This window comes from Dermacentor andersoni, chromosome 4 (assembly GCF_023375885.2).
Source record: "Dermacentor andersoni chromosome 4, qqDerAnde1_hic_scaffold, whole genome shotgun sequence".
Taxonomy (NCBI): domain Eukaryota; kingdom Metazoa; phylum Arthropoda; class Arachnida; order Ixodida; family Ixodidae; genus Dermacentor; species Dermacentor andersoni.
This window is the reverse complement of record NC_092817.1, coordinates 217,387,276-217,403,273: the sequence shown is the minus strand read 5'-3', so window position 1 is coordinate 217,403,273 and position 15,998 is coordinate 217,387,276. Positions and strand designations below refer to the sequence as shown.

The following is a 15,998-nucleotide window of genomic DNA, read 5'->3' as shown; positions in this document are numbered from 1 at the left end:
TCAACCTGGTGCTCGTTGGTCTCGCCGATTCGTTACCGCAAACCGTTCAGCTCTCCGTATATGCAGACGACATTTGCATATGGGCTTCAGGCGTGACACGTGTACAAGTCCGCGCACTACTTCAGAAAGCCTCAACGGCTGTGTCAACATACCTAAGAAGACAAGGCTTGGAGCTTTCCGCTGAGAAATGTGCACTCGTTGCTTTTAATTGCAAAGCGATGGCTCCGTATGCTTTGCGGATTAATGACCAAATTATACGATATAGACGAACGCACCGATTTCTTGGCGTTATCATCGATAGAGACTTGTCTTGGAGCCCTCACATCTCGTACATGACAAAGCGTTTGGCCGCCATTGTGGACCTTCTTGCGTTTCTCGGCGGGAAGTCCTGGGGTGCAACAGTACCGTCAATGTTGCAACTATATAAAGCACTGTTTGTGGGCTTCCTACGGTACAGCTTACCTGTACTAGGAAATACTTGCACTATGAATATTCGCAAACTCCAGAGCGTGCAAGCCCAAGCACTCAGGACTTGTCTCGGTCTTCCCAAAACTACGTCATCGATTGCGACAGTGGCCATAGCCAGAGACGCTCCTTTGACAGTCTACATTGATACGGATGTCCTGAGAGCGCACATCCGACACCTGACTCGGATTCCCTCACACCATCTTGCTTGCTTGCCAGCAAAAAGGCCACTTTCAGCTTTTGCTAAAACTATTGTAAGACATCAGTCCTACTTGCCATCAGCATTTACGCCCGCTACACGATTGTCAGATCCATTGTGGTGTCTGCACCGGCCGCAAGTGCAACTGACAATTCCAGGAATCAGAAAGAAAGCTGGAGCGCCATATTGCAAGCTTTAAAACAAGTAACTTTGGAGCACATTCACAACGTGCACAGATTCCGGCAACATGTATACGCAGATGGTTCAGTAAAACTCAACAGCTCTGCTGCTGCAGTCATCATCCCGGCACAATCTGAGGAAATAAAATTAAGAACTTTATGTGTGACCACATCGACGGGTGCAGAACTCGCGGCGCTCCATGCTGCACTTGATTTCATTAAGCAGAAGCCACCGCAACAATGGACAGTCTTTAGTGACTCCAAGGCAGCCATTCAGTGCATACGAAGCCCAATGCGCCACGGACCCAATGAACAACTGGACTCAGAAATTCGGCACATATATCATCAAAGCCATGACAAGGGACACAACATAATCTTTCAGTGGCTTCCAGGACATTGTAACATCAGCGGGATTGACCACGCCGACGAAGCCGCCCGATCTGCACATGAAAGTGGTCAACGAGTATTCATTCCGCTTTCGCGAACAGACGCTGCGATTGATATCCCGTGGGTGTACCTTGCCCCTGTGGGACTCGAATGTTTTCACCATGTGTCGGTTGCGTTCGTTGTCTCCAGACATACGGATGCACCTCCCGCCTGGATTACCACGACGTGAACGGACCATGATCTACCGTCTGTGGCTAGGCGTTGCCTTTACAAACTCATATGCTTTCCTCAGGAATGGCCAACAGCCCCATGTGCGACACATGTAACATCGACGAGACGCTAGCACACATTATCTGTGTCTGCCCGCGGTACAATGCTGAGAGACAAGTGATGTGCAGAGTACTGGACCAGTTGGACAATCGTCCACTTTCAGAACTGAAAGCTTTAGGCCAATGCTCCGAAAGAACATCCGCGTTGAAGGCCTTACTCGCGCTATTAAGGTTCTTGCGGTCCACGGGGCTTCACGACAGACTCTAAGAATGCCGCCCCCTACCGCTCTGTAGTGTACGCGCTTTGTTCGTGCTTGTCTCCCTTTCTTTCTATCTATCTCCCCCTTCCACTCTGTTTCTCTTTTTATCGACAGCTTTCTGTCGGCAGTCGTCGAGGACATCCTCCGCTCCTGCTCCACTAAGCACAAGTTCAGCACGTCCTACCACCCACAGACCCACGGCCTCACGGAGCGCCTCAACCGGACCATCACCGACATGCTATCCAAGTACGTCACGACCGACCACCACGACTGGGATCTTCACTTACCATATGTGACGTTCGCGTATAATTCGTCGCGTCAAGACACCGCCGGCTATTCACCATTCTATCTCCTACATGGCCGAGAACCCGCGTTGCCCTTGGACACTTTGTTGCCCTCGGCCACACGTTCAGCCACTGAATACGCCCTCAACGCGATCGCACACGCCGACCACGCGCGCCAGCTCGCCCGCACCCGTTTCGAGGCCTCACAGGAGCATCAGAGACGCCTCTATGATTGCCACCATCGCGACGTGCACTTTACTCCGGGTTCTCTGGTGCTTCTTTGGTCACCCATTCGACGTGTGGGCCTTTCCGAAAAGCTGCTGTCGCGCTACACTGGCCCATACCGTGTGGTGCGACAAGTGACCGATGTCACGTATGAAGTCCTCCCCGCCAACCTCTCAGCGTCATCGTCGGCTGCGACATCATTCACGTGGCGAGACTAAAGCCATACCACACACCTTTCGCCGCGGATGTGTAGATTAAGCACCGACCAGGACGGTGCTTCTACTGCGGGGGTGATGCTACGGAACAGCCGCCACAGTGTGGCTGCACTGAGGAGAAAGACGGCGTGGCCCGCTTGATATAGCGTCGCCATCTTTGCCACCGTTGGTCTACGTGTAAATATGTTGTAAATAGACTTGCACATCAGCTACACGTAACAATATATATATATATATATATATATATATATATATATATATATATATATATATTACACACATACACACACACACGCTCTGAACCACCACCCAACGCGGTGTGCGCGACAGCTGCAGCCACGGAGGAAGGAAACTCAGGTGAGGCTCTGACGTCACCCTTTGTGAAGCTAAAGTGAAGCCGGAAGTTGGCGTTGCTCATGGCGTTGCTCCGCCTATCGGGCCAGCTCTCCTCTCTCGTTTACATTTATCGCGACACCACGCCGCGCTGCGCGCAACCGTGCTGCTCGGACCCGCGCGTTCCGCAGCAATACTAAACAATCGTTAGCACGTTGGCACGATTCCGCCAAAGAGGGCAAAATTTCCCGCGGATATTCCTTCGTCCGTTGCCATTGCCGTGGCGCGGTACATTGCGTACAGCGTTGCATGCGCGTTCATTTCACGAACTTTAGTTCCTCCTGTCCCACCTGGCCACAGCAACATCCGGTAGAGCACGGTCCAGATGACGCAGCGCAACAAAACACGGAGACCAACGCTAACCTGCCCACACGGCGCCTTTGCCACGGTCCGAAACATACGGAGCAACACGCGTGAGCGCGCAGAACCAAAACCCGTGACCAAAACAAAGCCGCCATTGTGGCCCGAAAGGCGTGGCCACCATGACAAAGAAATAAAAAATCAGCAAAAGAAAGGAGAACTTACTACGTCATTTCCTCCACACTTTTCTCCTAGCGCGCGGAGAGGGTAGGGCAGCAGCCCACAGCAGCAGCAGTGAGGAAGTCGAAGGAAGAGGCAAAGAAAGCTTCCCTTTAAAACGTTGGGCGGAGCAACGCCAACTTCCGGCTTCACTTAGCTCCACAAAGGGTGATGCCAGGGCTCCTCCTCAGTTTTCCTTCCTCCATGGTGGCGCTACTTTACGAAGTTTAAGGGGCTTTACACTCAACCGTATTCTAGTACACTCTATGCTCGTTAGAGTGTACTAGATTGTGGGAGTGGGTCCAACGCACGCCAAAGCAAGCGGCGAGAGTGAAGCAAAAAAAAAAAAAAAGGTTAATATTTGCGGCGGTGCTGCCATGGCCATCTGAAGTTCCGACCAATGTGGTGGCCCGACGGAACCGCGCGTACCGCCGGCGGTTACGGCGGTGCCAAGCTGTCGTTAGAGTTACTTTTGGTAGCATATACAGTAACTCTAGCTGTCGTCTGCTCGACGCGCTATCGTCTGCTCAACACACAGTCGTGCTTGCGTTTTTTCCCGTCATTTTTTGTACCTAGTATGTGTGAAAAAAAGAATACAAAAAAATTACTGCTTTCTCATGAATTGAGGTTCCTCGCTTACGTCAAACGTTGCCGTCTGCACGATGTATACGTGCGCAGATGGCTTGCGCATATGTCTATTGTTTGTCTGGTAACTCGGCAACATGGCAGAGTGGTCAAAGGATGAGAGGATAAGCACACCTCGGTGAAAGAACTACTGTTGTGGAGTGCGTCTTCGGAGTCCCTAAAGATGAAGAAAGGCGCCCGGTGCGGGAGCGCAATTTTCACAGCACCGATTGGGCCTTTGGAAGCCACCGACTCCATTTGTAAGCTGCACTTTGATGCAAAGTACATACGGCTGCATTATGTGCATGTCATTGAAGGCCAGGAAGTATGTACAAAGCATGGAAATCCTGCGCTTCGGTCTAATGCGATACCCACATCTTGCCGTATCCTCCGGAGTATCTCTACGAGCAGCCCACGCGAAATAGAATGGTAACCTGTGAACATGTCACCTAGAAGGCCGGTCATCAAAGAGAACGCTCCCTCTATCAGTTGAATCGTCACTGACATTGGACGCACGTGACAATGGAAAGCTGCGCGAGCTCGAAGACATACATACACAACCTATAACATGCTTCCTAATTCAAGCAAATATAAACAATGTCTTTTGCTTTATTCTCCCAGGGGACATGGAAAACGATCTACGTCTCAGGTGTATGACACATAAAAACAGGGGGAAAAAACGGCTATTCCATATATATTTTCAACACACACAATGTAAAAGAAATGTGATGCACGTAACGAACAATGTGGCCTAAACTCGGCCTAAATGTCAAATTGATGCCGTTATTAGGGCATCGGAGAAATTTAGTTAGCATTCAATACATCGCCTTGAGAAAGGCAGAAAACGACGGTTTGCTAATTTTTATTTAACACCTAATTAAACCACACAGTTCATTTATTCCTATACCTCATCCCATTCCTGTACATGGCTCCCATTTCTTTGCAATGTGAGCTCTGAATTTTGTTCCTTCACGACATAGTGAAAACACGCACATGAGGTTTAAAAAGGAAATCAAACTACAAACGCGATCTATCTGATTGCGATCGTGCTCGCCGATCACACGTACGGTTGCGTTTGCGGCGTGCAAAGCATGTGCATGTAATTTAGTGCCATTCCCTTGCCTCATATGTTAACGCCTCATCAAAATCTGCAGGAGATCCGTTCCTGGCCTGTCGGAGGCACCCCGTCAAAGTTTCTCTCGCATGATGCGACTTCTTTGTGACCTGATCACGTTTTTTTGCCTATATCCACATGTATGCTTTAACAAATGTTATCCTACTATAATTAAGGTATTTTCGTGTCCAATGCGACTTGGTTGCGTTTAGTTCGGAAACTCTGTAAAAGCTCCCTGTGTCATCAAGAGACATCAGCTTCACTTCCCCGGCATTAGCACCACGAGCACTGCGTGTTTACATTATGGTAGTGTAGGATCTGATGTCATCGACTCATTGTGATGTCACATGAAGCAGTTAACAGTTTTGGTATGGCGTTTATTTGTTATTTAAAATTATTGATGAATTTTTAAGCAAACTGAACCAGCCTGCCGGTGACAGGACTGTCAATACCATTTGAAAATGACGCCGGAGTTGGTGTTTAAGCATTAGCTTTACCTCGGAAAAGGTGCAGCATCGATCATTGCTTTTAACTAAGTACCCTAGGTAGAACACACACGCAGCTGCGACACGTATTTGTCCGGGAGCAGATGGTTGACGGCGGAGCGCCGTCAGGTGCCTCCTCCCCTCGTGTGGGTCTCCTCTCTATTTTGCCGTACACAAGCCGACAGACAGGTTTTTATTCGGGTGACCACAGATGCTGATGCAGTAATAAACCTGGTTTTACGTAGGAGGTATTTTTCTAGCTATCATATAAACGCGTCATTGAAAAAAAAAAAAAAAAAAAAAAGCCGGGACCTCCATAGCTGCAACTCGCATCCGAATGCACCCAGCTAGAACAATGTTTCTGCATTCGCCGTATCACCTCTAATATTACCCCTTTGCTAAGCTTTTTCATGCTTCCTGATGTACGTACGCAGTTAATAATGCTTGTGGTGAAACTATTTTTCAATACACATCCGTTTCAAGTGAACGTCTTTCCTGTAAACTTCTCTGAAGCCACCTTGCGGTGACATTTTAGCACTCCCCTTTACATAAAATTACTTATTACACTTCTGGTCTTACAAAACAATTAAGAAGAGGATTAGCTATAACACCACATACATTCATCTTAGATTGCAGCAAAAACATATTTATTGCCAACTCTCGATGTATCAACACACTAGGTAAGTCGCCAGAGATTTTAAAAATGCAACAGATAGAAAATTACACTGCACTGTGGAAGACTACTTGGATTACAATATGAAACAAAGAACAGCAACACATTTCGCAAAGCTTATGCATGAGTTTTCATGACAACTGTTGGGTTACAGCCACACCAGCTGCCAACCTCTGCATCTCCTGACACCACGCAGGGCAGAAATGCTACATGAATAACACATTTTCTCTGGCATTTTCTGCGGAAAACACAGTTGCTCATGTGAAGTAAAGAGCAAAGTGGACATACGTGAGATTAAAATGTCACAGCATAAGGTGCACAAACTACCTTTCATGCCTATGAAGGACTAACATTAAATCAAATGATTCATGAGAGCACTGCTGAAAGTAAGGCTGCAGTCACATTATTGTTTTTCTTGTGGAAAAACAGCAAAATTATCTGGCGATGTGATTATTGCCTGGGATGTGGACTTGACTTTATGGCCAACTACACAGTGCGAACTGAACTGTATAGTCTCACTAGGTTACCAACCAATGACTAAGGGATATAGAGGGGGCTGGGCCCTGCGGGCCCAACCCCTACCCCGCCCCCCTTTCTGAGGAGACATGCCAGCTGGCAGTACTGAGCATGCGTGGGAGCCTTCCCTAACACCCTCTCTTCCCCCAATCTCTGCACAATTTGATGTGCCCTATGGCCTTGCAGGCTACCCTGGGTCTACCAAATGCACATGTTTTTACACTATGTTCAAAATGCACTGTGTATTTCCTAATGACCAAAGCACACAAAGCCAAGAGCTACTAAACCCATCTATGATTTTTTAGTGCCCACAGTAATGTGCCTGCAAAATTTTGCCAAGCCCGTGCATGCCCAAGTGCACAGAAGCAGCATTTTTTTTTTTTTTTTGCTGTTGTAGCTTTGTACATCGACAGGACTACTATATGGAGAGGGCTATCTATTAAAAGTTTATGGAAAACATAAAAAAGTGAGCTATTCAAGGTGCTCACAATGAGAACATTTTCTGTAAGCATGTCTATATTTGGTCCCATTTACTACTTTCGGTCTGACATAGATTACAATAACACAAACCAATCCTATCAATAGATATGCATTTACCTTTTAAAAGTGCAACAAATCTTTTATGTCCCACATCACAGTGTACTAGAATGAAGTTAGTGATTTAACAATACAAAGAAAAGGTGATCAGCAAGAATATTTCCCATGTTTTCTAATTACCAGCTGTAACAAGGACCAGAAAATGTGCAACTGCTGCACCCAGCTTACTTTCTGTACGTGGTTTTCCTCTTGCCACTCCACGGACTGGAAGACATTAGTTTCAAGAAAGTGGATAATGAAACAAATTGGGCAATTATTTCATGGTTCTGGGACCATCCAAAAAAGTTCATACTGCATGAGCACAGAAGCTTGTACACCAATCAGAAGATGTGTTGCGGTTACTCAGGATTATCGCAATAAACAGTAGCAATATCAATGTATATGTAGTACCATTGTTGTGTAAAGATTGAATGAAACTGCATACCATTGCACAAACCTTGTAATGATCATGTTCATTAATTACAGCATAGATTGCATACCTTCCTTGAGAACAAATCCAGAATTGCAGTATATGCACATACGGCACTCCATGAATACATATCTCAGCTCCATCGGTGTAATGGATGCATGCCATATTTTGTAGCACTTGTGACATGCCGAGTAATGTAATATATTGTACAACAACATTCATGCGGAAAACAAGACCTTGATTCACACAAAGCCAGCATCAAAGGCATATCTACAATGTAGTCTGCATTTTTCTTAAGAAATACTCATACGTGCTCTTTATATCAGCTGCCTTTAAAGGGCTCCTCACCAGGTTTGGCCATTTTAAGCAGACAAGCTCAGCATATATTTCACACACGGGTCGGGTCTGCAAAGTAATACAGCGCTGTGTGCCACAAGAACTGCGGAAATTTTAAACGAAATGCTGCATGTCTTGAGAAAGCTCCCAGCCAGGAAGTCGAGGTAACACATACAAATGCTGCGACGTAAATGCTGTCCTAGCAACGTCTTTCACCATGATAGATTACTTTGGTCAATCGTTCAATGTGGAATGCGCAATGCTGCCACTGAAAATGGGCCACACAGCAAGAAAGGAAGAGAAGAAAACGATGGGAGGCGGGGCTTGCCACACATTAGCCCGACGAAGTGTTTCGGCACCGCTATCGGGGAAGGCGGGGAACGAGTGTCGCCTGCGGATGCTACTCGAGGCGGAGGGAGAGGGTGCCTGTGTTGACAGTGACGCTTGCTTCCTAGAGGTATGGTAACAGGGTGTTCAATTTCATCTATGTCTTCTTCTAATACTTTTGGCAGAGCAATCCCTAGAGAGGCTTTAAGAACTTTCAGCATATAACTAAAATTTGAAATGGGACCTTGATGAGGGGCTCTTAAAATTTTTTGCCCATTCACAGCCACCTTTCCCTTGAAAAATTAGTGCTGATTTGATGGCAACCAGGATGCAAAGTCACAGTGATAAAGCAGTAAATGAAACTTAGGCCTCACTGCCCAAAGCCATATGTACTTTGAAAAAAAAAAAAAGAAATAGAAAAGATGTATAGCTGGAGTAATTCCGAGCTTTCTCAGTTTTCATACTCCACCATTCCACCACGGATAATTAGACCCCATTTTATGGCTCAATCAAGATTGAATTATTGTACAAAATCGCGCCGCTCGTTTCATCCACTCGTCATATTCCTTTGACATCAGCGTTTCCTCCTTAAAAACTGCTTCCGCATTATCCCCCTTATCGCTCCGTCGTCGCATTGCCAGCCTATCTTTATTTCACAAATTCTTTCATAGCCCTATGCGCATCGCACCTTATATCCTTCCTCCTACACGCATATCTCACCGCACCAGCCATCAGCTACAGGTTGCCCGTCCACGCTCACGCACTGTCACGTTTTCAAATTCTTTTTTTCTTCGCACAGCTGCAGACTGGAACGGCCTTCCTAACGACGTTGCTGTCATTATGTGCCCATCCAAGTTCATCGAAAATGTAAAAAACTTCCTGTTATTGTGACTATGTATTTTTCTTCTTGCCACCCCTTATGTAACGCTCCATTTATTGGAGCCTTTAAGGTAATGAAATGAAATGAAATGAAATGAAATTGGAATATGTCGAGTGCATGTATTGTAACAACCACAAATAGAATATGTTTGTTGCTTACTTTTATTATTGTAAAACGAAAATGGAGTAGAATTCTTTAAAAGTGCTTCTAGTTTGTATATGCCCATGTGTTACATCTGCAAAATGTGCTGTACTTGTATATTCGATTGGCAGTCTGTATTGCTTACATGAATGCAAGCTATCCACAGCATGGCATCTGCTGCCACCAATGCCATGGTGTTAGTCATTATCATTGTCATCCTGTTAGTTGCTACATCATAAAATGTGCCGAAAAGCTAGAAACATGTAAACCTCAGTGATAACAGTGATAAGACGTGAGATAACACCCCTAATAATTTAAGTTAGCCATGTTTAGAACTATATTATTTCCATTAATTTTAACTTTGGCAGCATTTTTGGATCTGGCATTTTGAATAGCCACCTAACCTCACGCTCATCTTTCTTGAACTTCACTTTGAACAAGGCTCCCACATGGGGGCCAAGATGTCCAGATTTAAATAATCTTTCACCTTGCTAATATCCATTTCATCTTTTTATTTATTCTTTTTCTGGCTCTTATGACCTCTTCCTATGGTCCCATAAAAGATGAACATGACCAAGTTTTTAGATTGTTAAATTTGTTGTTGCAACTTCTTTTCTGCTTTTGAAACCAAGCTACAAAGCCAGCATTTAGGCGTTTGCCAAAAGCAATTTCCATATTACTTTTTCTTCCCTTCCCTGAGAAAAATAAATAAGTAAAAGAACATATGCGAGGAGCCTAAATGAGTGCAACATTATTTTGTCAAAGCACACATTCAGCTGTGACTATTATTTGGTGCTTATTCAGAGATACCAAAATTTGGAGCCGTGTATCATATATTACAGGTGCATTACACGGTGTTGTCCCAATAAATCTTCATGCATATGCAACGAATATGAACTGTTATTTGCAGAATATGTGGGCATGTTAGAAACAAGTCCTTTACATGCCATATGCATCTGGTAGCTAGTATTCTAGACCTGCCTCCCACTTGTAAGACCTGTCCACAAAAGCTTAGGGACTGGGAGAAGTGCAAAGATGTCTTGCCACCTAATAAGCCTGCCACTAAGGATTTTGCACTTGTACATGAATCCTATGCAGTGCACGTCTTAAATAGAAGCTTTATCTCACGAGTGACTTTGATTTCCTTCTCGAATATATGTGAAAAGCACAAGTGCTCTCATCAGACAACCCCTGAATCAATTTGAATGAAATGTGCTGCATTTGAGAGAGAATTATAATTTCTCCCAACTCCTTGAACTGGAATTTCGATTTCAGATCTCAAGTATTTTATAGAAATTGCTGAATATCAGTGATTAAAAATTTTTGAGGCACTTATATTTTACAACTCTTCAATAACCAAATAAACTACAGTGAAAAGTAGTTAGCCTTGTCATATTCGAAACAAATTTATGGGCAGGAGTACATATCACATGTAAACGTAGTAAGCTTAAGAAAGCGAGCAGCCAAAACACAGCACAACAGAACATGATTCATTCTGCTAAATGTACCGGCAGCAGACAAAATTACGTTCATGCATAATACTCAAGGAAATTGCACTGCTTCTGCATGGAATGTTGAAGCTACAAGAAAAACGCATCAACATTTTTTGTATCATACAACACTGAAGTACCACTCACTCCGCTTCAACCCAACAGGCAACTGTCTTCAGTAGCTCCCTCACTGCTTCTTAGACAAAGACATGGCGTTTATTCTGGATTATAGTTTCCACAGCAAAGGTCCAGCTATGAGTAGCTAAAACACATTTTTTATAGATAACTGTACTCAGTAGAAAATGCAGTTCCAAACAAATGTAGAATTTACTGTTAGGAACCTAAATGTCACAAAAATTTAATGAAGACGAAGGAGAGAAACGCTCTGCACCATCCACATCTAGCCTGAACTTTTTTCCTGCATACCAAAGGTGCAAGAGCAGCACAAGAATAACCATACTGGGTCTGATCTGCCTGCTTTTCTTGTAACATGTATACTTCAATTTTTGTTCACATTGAAAATTTATACTGAAAAAGGTGCAGGACACTATCTCATAAAAAATTTTGGAGGACACTTAAGCTTCGCCTTTACGAGTGCAACGCAGTGGCACTCAAACATCCCTGACTGCTTCTCACGCTTCCGGGTAACTATATAAGCGTAGTGTTTTCCTGGAAACAGTGGTGGCAAAACAAAGGCGAGCTTTCTGTTTCTTCTTTTCTTATGTTTTCCCGCCTACGGTGAATGCTGCCGCAGAGGCCATCTGGATGGTGTTGCAAGGAATCGAGCGGGGCATGCTGCTCCTACTAAGTTATACCTCAAACGGCAACTGGAAAGGGGTTTGAGTTTGAGATCCCATGTAGCAGAATCATGTTTTCTTGTATATTCAAATTACAATCTGATGCTGTCATGTCTGTAGGTTTTGCATAAGTTGTACTTTATAAATTTTCTGACGCATTTTATTTTGAGAAATTCAATTAGTTCAGTAACGCCCATGCGCCACGCAGAGAGCCTGCATGGATTGGGATGCGTGGTTCGGGATGATTTTTTTCATACGGACATCGCTGCCGGCGCCAACACCCGATTTTGTGCCACACGGGGCCTTTAACGCTATCGTGTTAAAATAGTTCAAACAGCATGAAATCATCTACAATATGTTTTTCACATATTAAACAATAGAGACAAAGCCTACCTGTTAAGCAAGTCATATCAGTAACTGTGCAATCACTGTGAGTTGCGTATGTAAAATAAAAGCTGGAAACTATGTGAAGTAAAGCCTAAAATATCCAGTGAGAAAGATGCAGAGAACGCACAGTGTATGTACAAAATTGATATCCGAGCACTAAAGTAATAAAAAATAACTATGGGAAAGAGAGATCGACCTTTCCACATAATCTATTCTTTAGAGAAATTTGAAAAGTTCGTTGTGGCTATTCCTGATGTGTGGATGCAAGGTTAAGAAATGATATGGTAAACTTGGTACTGATATAATTCTCAAGTTCTGCAAAGAAAGGAAATTGCTGTGAGTGATATGTCATGCTAGGCAGCCAACTTCAACAAAAATAGCACTGGAGAAAATCTCAGTTCCTGCACTAAGAAATAAATTTGCTAAATAACAATCCCCAATTAATTTTTGACAGCACAATGCCACCATATCTGAACTGTTACAAACTTCCACAGCAAGTCAGCTGCAATGTGGTCCCAAGTGTAGACACTGCTAGCAGAAGCAGTTTATTTCATTTCGCTGAATTACTCTCGACTCCTGACACAGCGAACACTTCTACATGTGCATAAATACATCTCTTCAAGTACATGCATCTAGAGTCAGCTTTTTACTTGCATGTTCTAAAGAGAAGCTAGCTGCACAGTCTCTGTACAGTGGCAACTGTGGTCACAAACAATCCTATGGTACGGCGCAAAAGTCTCTCTTTGAACATGTATGTACATTATGCTACTAACAAGCTGCAAATGTGTAGATAGGACTTGCTTTACATTGTGCCTACACATTTCATCTCCTGCAGCACATGTGTGGTGTACATGGCGACTTCTCAAAAATATAATGCGCATAGCTTAGCTGCCATAATTCATAGATATTTTACACTGTACAAGACAAACCAAAGTGCCTGCCTTGTCGACAGGCACTGTCTGTGCTTCATATTTCCCCATTTCACTATTTTCACTCCTCTCTTCACTTATCATGATCATGCACAATAATCTGTGAAACCATAAGTTACCTCATAAGTTTCCCACTGATATGTTCTAACTGCTCTTGCTAACATTGATATATATGTGTATTGTGCAAGTTGTTATACTGAAACAGGTCGGTTAACTTACAAAAACAAAAAAGTATAGTGTATGGTGTGTCTCTCATTACAATAAAGAACTATATACAAACAACATGAATGCGTGGATGGATTTCCCAGAGCTCTTCTTTCACTATGTTACCTCATAGCCAACATGAAGGCCATCACCAGAGCCTCAGCTTCATGCATATTTCTCACCTTCAAACCACAACAGCCACTGCCATCTTATTTTCCTGCCATAACAATGTCTCACATATACTAATCACTTCTGCTACATACAGTTTGGTCAGGCCAACATTTCTGCAATGGCTAAATACATGTCAGGCACACGCGATTCTGAACCATTTTATAAGGCCAAGCAGCCCTTGTAGGTGCTAATCATGGCTAGTGCCATTCCAAGTCAATTATGCCATTGCCACATATATAAATGGAGGACTTATGGTTTGTTCGTGACTACAGTAAACAGAAGTATTAGGTATACATGATTCTTCTAACTGCCTAATTTGCACTCACATTTTGTAGAAACGTGGCTTTTCACAATACTTGTAGCCTCACACTATGTTCAGGTGCACTGCTTGGGTTTTGTGCCAAAATAAAATGGCATTATGAAACTCAGCTGCACAAACTCACCCAAATGGCCAAACAAAGCACATGTCAGGTTTTGCTTCAGCATGCATACCTGGCGCTTCAATTTACACATTTCGTATATGCAATAAAATGCCATGGAACAAACATCTGCACCTCCACTACCACAATACAAAGAATGCACCAAATTTGACAGTTCATCTGCCGGCTCCTGTAAAAACAGCTTTCTGTACGCAGTTGCACTGACATTTGGCACAAACAACGCTGCTCATGGGTTTCATGTTGCTTTGCTGGTACTCTGTGCTGCATGCTTCGAAGATGATGACGTCATGGGTGGCTCACTGGAGGATGCGGAATGCACTGGCGTCCCTGCTTTCCTCAAATGCTCTTGATACCTAGGGCGATGAATGGAAAGCACTCTTGAGGCAAGGCACTCTTCACAGGTCGTGTATAGCACACATTTGTAGCACAAGCAACCTATTTGATGCCTTTATAAGGGTCCCCGTAATTTACACAAATTGCGACACACAAATAATCATACTTTTGGTACGAAAAGAATAAGTGAGTCAACATGACAACACAAGAAGACTAGAAAACCATGTGGTTATTTGGCCCCCATAGTGAAAGAAAGTGACCTGTCAGATGTTATGTGTATGCACCAAATAACACCTCAAAATCAAAAACCTAGCAGAACTACTAAAATAATTTTTTATTGGTTCAATAGGGTAATCCTATAGGTTGTATTGGTAATGTATTGGAACTCTATAGGTTTTATTTTTTTTTTATCGGTACCAATAGAGTCCAATAGGTGACGTCTATATGCCATCTATTGGACCAACAGAGATTGTATTGGCACCAACAGGCATCATCTATTTGCCGCCTCTTGGACCAAGCCTGTTACTGACAACAATAGAATCCAAGAGGTGATTGCTTTTGAGAAATAGGTTAGTACTGATTTGAATAGGATCCGATAAGGATAAATATTTGTTGCTTTTTTTGTTTCCTGTTGGACCAGTGGGGACTGAAAAAATTTTTATCTACCCTAAGCCATGAATTCGATTTCATTTGCTTCAGTGAGACATGGTTCACACCGGATGATTGTTTTTTACTACTGGGATATGACTGTGTGTCAGCCTGTTCATTGAAGCGTAGAGGTGGCGTTGCCCTGCATGTCTGTTCGGATCTGCCGTACCAAATTCCGACAAATTATAATATTGTGAACGAAAATTTTGAGTGTGTTTTTATTCACTGCTATAACATAGTTCTTGCTGTCGTGTACCGACCGCCATCTGGGTGTATAAGTGAATTTATGCAGTTTGCAGAAGGTGTATTTATGCGTAGTATTGAAATCAACCGAGAATGTGTTTTTGTCGGCGACTTTAATATAGATGCTTCTGAAAATAATGCTACCTTCTTGCATTTCAGAGAACTTTTCGAATCAATCATATGGTTGTTCAAATGTAATTAACGAGCCTACCCGTGTCACCTCAAGTACTGAAACGATATTAGACCTGTGTATTACAAGCTTTTGCTATGATGAAGTTAAGTCAGGTGTAATCACTTGTGATCTTACCAATCATTTACCAATTTATTGTCTAATACCATCGAAACAAAAGCGTACATTAGAAAAAGAAATTCTGGTTAGAGACTACTCGAAACAAAACATGTTAAGGTTTAAAGAGCTCTTGGAACAACAGAAATGGGATAGTGTCATAAAAGAAAACGATCCAAATGTTGCTTATAATGTCTTTCTGAAGTATTTTACTTCTGACTACAATGCCTCCTTTCTGCTAAAAGCTCCTAGAAAACACACACAAAAAAACAAGAAAGCTTTGGACATCGCATCAATTATACACCAGAATTAAACACAGGCAGAGACTTTTCCAGAAGTTCTTAGACACAAGATGTGAAGGTGATCTTCAAATATTTAAGAAAGTGAGGAACAAATTAAGTGCTGATATCAAAAAAGCAAAATGAGAATTCTACATGAAAAAATTTTCTGATATCGTGGGAAATTCTTGTATGGAAATTATTGTATGGAAAGCGATCCGGGACATTATAGGAAAGACAAGTTTGCCAAAACGTGTTTTGTATGAAAGTGAGTCCATGAGTGACATCGAGGTCG

At 43.3% G+C, this 15,998-nt stretch overlaps 1 protein-coding gene across 3 annotated transcripts in view; it reads right to left on the bottom strand.

Moving 5' to 3' along the window:
• Positions 1-6,243: 6,243 nt before the first annotated feature.
• Positions 6,244-15,998, bottom strand: part of Tmtc3 (Transmembrane O-mannosyltransferase targeting cadherins 3) — a 789,094-nt gene continuing 779,339 nt past the window's right edge. For all 3 annotated transcript variants that reach the window (XM_050185292.3, XM_050185293.3, XM_055074786.2), the window contains one exon: positions 6,244-14,268. In XM_050185292.3, the coding sequence (XP_050041249.2) occupies positions 14,151-14,268 (118 nt within the window). In that variant the 3' untranslated portion in view covers positions 6,244-14,150. The remainder of the gene's footprint in view (positions 14,269-15,998) is intronic.